Raw genomic sequence first — 8,922 nt, 5'->3', positions numbered from 1 at the left:
CTTGCCAGTCAGCGATGCCTGTGTCCCACAAATGAATAAAAAAATGCACTTGAAGTTTTAAAGTTTATTTATTAGTTATAAGTAGGCTTACATTAACACTGCAATGAACTACTGTGAAAATCTCCTCGTCGCCACACTCTGGCGCCTGTTTGGGTACACTGAGGGAGAATTTAGCATGGCCAATGCACCTAACCAGCTGCTCTTTTGGACTTATGATGCCAAGGCATGCAAGGCTATGGGCCAGATGCTGGAAAATGGGATTAAAATACTTGCATGATTTGCCTTTGACCAGCACAGTCGTGATGGGCTGAAGGGGCTTTTTTCTGTGCTGTAGATCTCTCTGTTAGAGCATGTCAACATCAGTTGTTGCAGCATTCTATGTAAAAACAAACTACAATTCCCGGCGTGCACTTGCGCAATGACGTCACCTGCGTGTTGGCGTCATCTAGTTGCGTACGGCGTCGCTCCGAGGAGCCTTCAGCGGGGGGGGCGGTGGCTGGCTTGGTGGCGGCGGCAGCGGTAACGGTGGTGCAGGGAGAGGAGCAGACCGGGCCGCGATTATGGTTCGGAGAGAGAGGTGGTGGACAGGCAGTCGGATTTAGCGCGAAGAGACGGTTTGACTTGATGGCTCCGAAACCGGACCCGAGACCCAAGTTTCAGGAAGGTGAGGCCCGCGGGGCGGAGAGACAATGGCGGCGGCCTGCTTCCCAGTGCGCATGCGTGTGCTGAGTGGGCAGCAAGGAGCTTTGCAGGCGCCTCAATGGAGATGTGTAGCTGCTTAGACTCCTTGTATGTAAGCACATTGCAGCCTTTCCTTATTATTGCTAATGCTAACATATATAAAAAATATGCAGAATACTCCTTCCACCGACGTGTATCTGTCAGCGGCCTTTTTCCCTTCTATGCAGATCCTTGGTAAAGCTGCTCCCAAGTGTTAAATTCAGGTTTGAGATTTTTCACCCCCAAGATTGCAGATGGGGTGGGGGTTTCGATAATCAAAAACTTTGCATTCTGATAGTCTATCTGCAGCGGAATATTACAGTGTACAATACCAGCTCTGTTATGTATTCTTCAAATGGCTTAAATTTGCCATTCTTATTCCCAGGTGTATATCTTAACAGGTAACCGAGTCAGCCTGATCAAACATGCTCTCTCTGCCAAAGCCATGCAGAGTTTGAATGTTTTCACTTCTGAATGCTTCACCTCTGAATTCCTGCTGATAAAGCTGAAATTCTAGGAGTGTTGATAGTTAGTGAAAATGACCCACCTCAATTCCCACAGCATACTTTCAACAAAAGTATCAGCAAATTGAACATAGGAAAGTTTTAAATTACGTGCCAAATGTGAGATGATAATGCCTTGTTTTGGTCAGGATTGTACTGCTGCTTTGTACTGGCTGTGGACCTGTATTGGAAAAATACTTAACCATAATGTGGAATAAAGAAAATCTTGAAAGTGCACAGAAAGTCCATTAGCAGCTGCAAAGATAGTTTAATATTTCAGGTATAGACCCTGTCAGAATTGTTCTGACAGAGTCTACATCTGAAACTGCCTATACTTTTTTTTGGATGCTGATGGACTTGCTGTCTTTTAATATAACAGAGTATGCTGGAGTCACTCAGCATCTGTGGAGAGGTAGGTTGATGTTTCAGGTCAATGATCTTTTGTCAAATCTGAAAGGCAATACTTCTGATTTAAATTTTTATAGTTAAATTTGCAATGTTTCAGATTGTGGAGGATTTCTGTACAACATAGATTGAGTAAGTAGTCTCACAACACCAGCTTAAAATCCAATGGGTTTATTTGGTAGAATGAGTTTTTGGAGCACAGCGCTCTGAAAGCTTGTGCTACCAAATAAATCTGTTGGACTTTAACCTGGTGTTGTGAGACCACTTACTGTGCCTACCTCATTCCAACACTGGCAACTCCACAATATAGATTGAGGATGAGATTGATGCAGAACTGAAGTATTGCAATGCCATCACTGGTAGTGTAGCCTAATAAGTGTGAAACATGGCAAACAAAGAAATTGCAGGAACAAAGTTGGGAGAGCAGTTTGAAAAAGTAGTTAAAAAGGATAATTGGATCCTTTTATAAATAAAGGCATCGAGTACAAAAACAAGGAAATTATGGTGGACCTTGATTTCTGTTGGATTGTTATCCAACTCGGCTTCACACTTTAGGAAGAAAGTGAAGGCGTTAGAGAGGATGCAGAAATGATTTGAGACTTGCTCTCGGGATGAGGGTTACGTGGATAGATTGGGGAAACTGGGGCTGTTCTCCTTCTCTAAGAGGAGATTGAGCAGAAATGATGGCGATATTTACAACATGAGGAATTTGGACAAAGTATGTGTTAAAATTTATAAGTTACAAGTAAGGTTTACACTAACACTGCAATGAAGTTACTATGAAATTCCCCTAGTTGCCATCCTTCAGCACCTGTTCAGATAAATGTAACTAGCCAGCACGTCTTTAAGACTGGGAGGAAATCAGAGCATCCAGAAGAAACCCATGCAGACACAGGGAGAATGTGCAGACTCCACACAGACAGTGGTCCAAGCTAGGAATCAAACCCAGGTGCCTGGCGCTGTGAGACAGCAGTGCTAACTGCTGTGCTACTGTGTTGCTTATAAAGATGGGGAGAAACTGTTCCCATTGGTGGAAGGGTTGGGAGTTGGAGGGCCCCAACATTGTGCATTGCCTTTAATATGGTGAAGACAGATTCAACTATGGCTTTCAAAGGGAAATTGAATAACACTTGTATGGGAGAAGTTTGCACGGCTATGGGGAAAAGGCAGGGGAGTGAGACTGGTTGAGTAATCTTGCGTGGAGCTGACAGACTGCTTTGTCTCCTTGGTTGTGACCATTCTATGATTCTAATTTGTGCACAGCAAGATCCTGCACAACAACAGTCACATGAATGGCTAATCTGCCCTTAGTGCTAAAGGCAAAATTGTGTGGATGCTGGAATCTTAATCAAAAACAGAAAATGCTGGAGAAACGCGTCAGGTCTGACAGCATCTGACGAAGGATCATCATGACTTACAACGTTGGCTGTATTCTCTCTCCACAGATGCTGTCAGGCCTGAATTTCTTCACATTTTCTGTTTTTGTGCTCTTAGTGGTATTGGTTGAGGGCACTGGGAGAACACTGACGCTGAAAGATCATTTACATCCAATCTGCATTAGATGTGGCCTTGGTTTAACGTTTCATTCATAAGATGGCACCTCTGTTGATTTAGAGTAATAGAGATCGATAGCATGGAAATAGGCCCTTCAATCCAACTTGTCCATGCCTTTTTTAAATCCCTAAGCCAGTCCCAGTTGCCCACATTTGTCCATATCCCTCTATACCCATCTTACCCATGTAACTGTCTAAATGGTTTTTAAAAGACAAAATTGTACCTGCCTCTACTACTACCTCTGGCAGCTTGTTCCAGACACTCACCACCCTCTGTGTGAAAAAATTGCCCCTTTGGACCCTTTTATATCTGTCCCCCCTCACCTCAAACCTACCATTTAGGAGCATTAGCAACTAATGATTGCCTATAAATAGGAAAAGTGGTGTACAGATACTGATTTGCATTCAGTTCGAGAAACAATAACCACTGTATTTGTGTGTAAAAGAGAGGTGATTATTCTTGTTGATCTTTGATTCTGAATTGAAATGTTTAATGGTGCCCAGAATGAAATTAATTCCACCCCATCCCGTCCCCTTTTTCTAAGCCCTCTTCTGTTTTTCATTGGCTATCCCCACCAGCCTCCATGATTCTTGGCTGACTGGCTCTTTACCGTTAAGATATTTGCTGCTTTTAGGTACACGTCATTAGTAGCTGCATGACTAAGCCTGCATGCAGGCTTCTCAGTGACCACTGGTTCAATATTTTGAATCTCTGAATCAGCGTGTAACTGCTGCTACTTAGGATATGCTGTGTATAATGTCCTGGGCAATATTTATTGCTTCACAAACATCACTTCAGGAAATCAGATAATCTGATTTCCTTATCCTTGATGTCTGCGAGCCGCACATGCTGAATGCTGCATCTCCTAATTTACAATGAAGACAGCACTGTGTAAAATATTCATTTCCTATAGAGGATTTTGCGATGTCCTGAAGTTATATAAGGTGCTACATAATTTTTTTTTTCCATGCAACCGCCTGTCTAACCTTTGGAATGATTCAAACATTCTGCAGGTTTGATGTCCAAATGTTGCCATTTTAAGTAATGTAAATCTGCCCTTTTACCCTCAACGTAGTCTGACTTTGTATATAGAATATATTTGCTTTGGAAGCGGTTTGCAGAAGGTTCACTTGGCTGATTCTTTGGATGAAAAATTTCCTGTGTTGAAATGGTTGTCTTATGAGGAAAGGTTGAGCAGGCTGGGCTTAAATATATTGGATTTTAAAAGAATGAGGTGTGATCTTATTGATTTGATTTATTATTGTTACATGTATACAAAGCATGCCATTCAAAGAAGAGGAAACGAGAGTGCAGAATGTAGTGTTACAGTCATAAGGTGTAGGAAAAGATCAACTTAATGCGAGGCAGACCCATTCATCCCCTGATAACTGGAAAGAAGCTGTTCTTGAGTTGGTTGGTACGTAATCTCTGACTTCTGTACCTCCTTCCTGGTGGAAGGGAGTATGTTCAGGGTGCAGGAGTCCTTAATTATGCTGGCTGCGTTATTTATCTGTTGAAACAGAGACCCTGAGGAGGCTTTACGGGGTAGCTGCTGAGAGGATGTTTACCTGTGTGTGGGAGGGGAATCTAAAACTAGGGGGGGAAGAACAGTTTCAGTATAAATGGTTTCTCATTTGAGACATGAGAAATTTCTTCTTTTAGAAGGTTGCTCCAGAGATTTCTTCTCCAGAGAGCAGTGGTGGCTGGGTCATTGAATATAGACTGTGACAGACAGATTATTGATCTTCTAGGGAGTGGGGGGGTTATGGGAAAGACAGCAAAGTGGAGTTAAGGCCACAGTCAGATCAGCCAGGATGTGTTGAATGGTGGGGCATTCTTGATGGGCTGAATGCCTGGTCCTTAAGGTAATACCATATGATGCAAACATTCATCTCGAGGACATGTGGCTCGCCAGCCACTCCTACTCTTGTTTTATGTACTTGCATCCACCCTCTTGCCTTTTTTTGATACACTCCCAACTCCTGTAAACTCATACCATTGGACTTGCAGCATAATAGGGCCAGATAGAAATGCAGAGCAGCACAATTAGTACAGACAGGTATTGAATTGTTAAAATAGCAGGTACTCTGTGGACCATGGAATCTCTACAGGGCAGAAAGAGGCCATTCGACCCATTGAGTCTGCACTCAATGTCCAAAAGAAGATCCCAACCAGGTCTTTCCCTCTATTCTATCCCCGCAGCCCTGCACATTTAGCATGGCTGACCCATCTAACCTACTCATCTTTGGACTGTAGGAGGAAACTGGAGCACCCAGAGGAAACCCATGCAGACATGGGGGGGAACTCCTCGTAGTCAGTGACCCAAGGCTGGAATCGAACCCAGGTCCCTGGCACGTGAGGCAGCAATGCTAACCACTATGCCACTGTGCTGCCCTATTATTGACAGTACTTGCAGGGGGAATGTATTGTGACTGACCACCAGCAACCTAGATGTGAAGTGCTTCTGTAAAATGTGCTCAATTCCTGTTCAAAGTTGTGTTTGCTGACAAACTAGTTGAGTTTTCTGGTCATTTTAATTGAGCAGTATTAACAAAACATCAGAGATGATGTTTGCACAATAATTCAAATTCAACAGAGTTAAACAAAATATAATACTTTATACACTCTTTCATTGGGCGGCACAGTGGTTAGCACTGCTGCCTCACAGCCAGGTTTAATTTTCAGGTTGGGTCACTGTCTCTGTGGAATTTGCACATTCTCCCCATGTCAGCGTGGGCATCATCCAAGTGCTCCGGTTTCCTCCCACATTCCAAAGATGTGCAGGTTAAGTTGATTGGCGATGCTAAATTGCCCCGTAGTGTCAGGGGGATTAAAAGAATAAAATGTGGGGTTACAGAAATAGGGCCTGGGTAGGACTGTGGTCAGTGCTGACTCAATGGGCCGAATGGTCACCTCCTGCACTGTAGGGATTCGATGATCTATTGAGTATAAAACTGATTTGCAGAAAAATGTGGTTGGGGGTGGATGGTAGTGTTAGTAATTTTGAAGACTTCAGTGTAATTGCACTGAAGTTTGAGTGTTAACCTTTGAGAAATGAATCACTTTGTTCCCTTTTTGTTTCCAGGTGAACGTGTCTTGTGTTTCCATGGGCCATTGCTTTATGAGGCAAAGGTAAGCGTTCCTGAAATCCTCGTTTAAGAGGTTTCCTGTTTGGCGAAATGCATCTTTATTTGTTTTTTATTACTACATTATGGCTAGTATGTTCGCTTAATCTTTTTACTTTCAACAAAGCAGCAATATCTCTGCAAACCAATCTGAAGTCTATTTTACTGTCTCCTGGTAAATATGCTCTTTATAGAGAAAATGATAACAGAAAATTGCTGCATGTTGATTCATGGCTTATATTGAGGGGAGAGATGTTTTGATTGTGAAGTCATCAGAACTGAAACTGGTTCAGTGGCAATTTGTTTTGTATGTGAGACAACATATGTCACTTTTTTTATCTTTGTGCTGTCTATGGAACTGTTTTTTTTGAGAAGCCCAAGTAAGGGTTTCTTAGTTGTTGAGAAGACTTCCAAGATTTAGTAACAGTTTAAAAAAAAGGCAGAGGTAAATTTGAAGCTTGGGTTGCATGAGGGCAGAGGGGCGTAAGGATCCACATTTTCACATTGCACATTATGGAAAGTAATGGGTTGGGGTTGGAGGCTACACAGTAGTCTTGACAGATTCGTCATATAGCTTTCCTGGAGTACAACCAAATAGAGAGAAAGATGAGAATGCCATTTGGGTTGTGGTGGGAAGGAGAACTGTAGCTGATCAGACCAGTTTTATTCTCATATCCTGTGCAGAATTGTAAGTTGCTAAAAGAGCATGTTCAAATGCAGAATTTGTACTGAGGTGCTAGATAGATTTGAGCTTCATTGAGTTAACAATTGAATCTGAATTTTTATATTTGGCACCAAAAAGGAAACTCAGCCCCTTGATAGTTTCATAGAATCCCTACAGTGCAGAAAGAGGCCATTACGCTCATTGAGCCTGCATCATCAACAATCCCATCTAGGCCTTATCCGTGTAGCCCCACATTTTTACCCTGCTAACCCTGGAATACTAAGGCTATTTAGTATGGTAAGAACTCTCGCAACACCAGGTTAAAGTCCAACAGGTTTATTTGGCAGCAGACTCCTTCTTCAGGTGAGTGAGGCGTTCTGTTCACGAACAGGGCATATAAAGACACAAACTCAATTTACAAGATAATAGTTGGAATGCTTGTCTTTCAAGTAATCAAGTCTTAGCTGTACAGACAATGTGAGTGGAGAGAGGGCCAAGCACAGGTTAAAGAGGTGTGAATTGTCTCTAGCCAGGACAGTTAGTGAGATTTTGCAAACCCAGGCAAGTCGTGGGGGTTACAGATGGTGTGACGTGAACCCAAGATCCTGGTTGAGGCTGTCCTCGAGTGCAGAACTTGGCTACCGGCTTCTGCTCAGTGATTGAGTTGTCGTGAAGGCCACCTTGGAGAATGCTTACTGGAAGATCAGAGGTTGAACGCCCATGATTGCTGAAGTGTTCCCTGACTGGAAGGGAACACTGCTACCTGGTGATTGTCAAGCGGTGTTCATTCATCTGTTGTTGTAGCGTCTGCATGGTCTCCCCAATGTACCATGCCTCGGGACATCCTTTCCTGCAGCGTATCAGATAGACAACGTTGGCCGTGTTACAAAAGTATGTACCATGTACCTCGTGGATGTTGTTCTCACGTGACATAATGGCATCCATGTCGATGATCTGACACGTCTTGCAGATGTTGCTGTGGCAGGGTTGTGAGGTGTCATGGTCACTCTTCTCCTGAATGATGGGTAGTTTGCTGTGGATAATGATCTGTTTGAGGTTGTGTGGTTGTTTGAAGGCAAGAAGTGGGAATGGCCTTAGTGAGATGCTCATCTTCATCGAAGATGTCATAGCTTGTCTGCTCCAGGGAAGTACTGGACAACGAAGGGTACTCTGGTCGTGTCCTGTGTTTGTCTTCTGAGGAGGTCAGTACGGTTTTTTGCTGTGGCATGTTGGAACTGTCAGTTGATGAGTCGAGTGCCCCATTCTGCTCTGAGGGCGTCTTTCAGAGTCTGTAGGTGTCTGCTGTGACCTTCCTCATCTGAGCAGATCCTGTGTATATGGAGGGCTTGTCGTTAGGGGATGGCTTCTTGAATGTGTTTAGGGTGGAAGCTGGAGAAGTGGAGCATCGTGAGGTTATCTGTGGGCTTGCGGCACAGTGAAGCACTGAGGTGATTGTCCTTGATGGAGATGCGTGCGTCCAAGAATGCAACTGATTCTGGAAAGTAGTCCATGGTGAGTCTGATGTTGTGATGGAACTTGTTGATGTCATTGTATAGTTGTTTCAATGATTGTTTGCCGTGAGTCCAAAGGAAGAAAATGTCATCCATCTATTTAGCGTATAGATCGGTTGAAGGTCATGTGCGGCGAAGAGGTCTTGTTCGAACCTGAGCGTAAAGATGCTGGCATATTGAGGTGCGAATTTGGTCCCCATGGTTGTTTCATGTGTCTGGATGAAGAACTACTTTTTGAAGGTGAAGACATTGTGGTCCAGGATGAAGCAGATGAATTGTAGAATTGCATTAGGAGATTGGCAGTTGTTGGCATTGAGTACTGAGGTAGTTGCAGCAATGCCGTCATTGTAGGAGGATACTGGTGCAGAGTGCTCAGGCTCTACGTTGTGACAAGGAGTCGTCCTGGTTCAGCTGCTCCATGTGTGCTGAGTTTCTGTAGG

General features: G+C 43.5%; 1 protein-coding gene across 2 annotated transcripts in view; it reads left to right on the top strand.

Moving 5' to 3' along the window:
* The first annotated feature begins 476 nt into the window (after positions 1 to 476).
* morf4l1 (mortality factor 4 like 1) overlaps positions 477 to 8,922 on the top strand; it is a 59,137-nt gene continuing 50,691 nt past the window's right edge. For both annotated transcript variants that reach the window (XM_080213969.1, XM_080213968.1), the window contains exons 1-2: positions 477 to 664; positions 6,268 to 6,314. In XM_080213969.1, coding sequence (XP_080070095.1) covers positions 625 to 664; positions 6,268 to 6,314 — 87 coding nt within the window. In that variant the 5' untranslated portion in view covers positions 477 to 624. The remainder of the gene's footprint in view (positions 665 to 6,267; positions 6,315 to 8,922) is intronic.

The sequence above is a fragment of the Carcharhinus amblyrhynchos genome, chromosome 28, assembly GCF_965287045.1.
Source record: "Carcharhinus amblyrhynchos chromosome 28, sCarAmb.v2.hapA, whole genome shotgun sequence".
NCBI lineage: Eukaryota > Metazoa > Chordata > Chondrichthyes > Carcharhiniformes > Carcharhinidae > Carcharhinus > Carcharhinus amblyrhynchos.
Note: the sequence above shows the minus strand (reverse complement) of the source record. Positions and strands in the feature narration are given on the sequence as shown.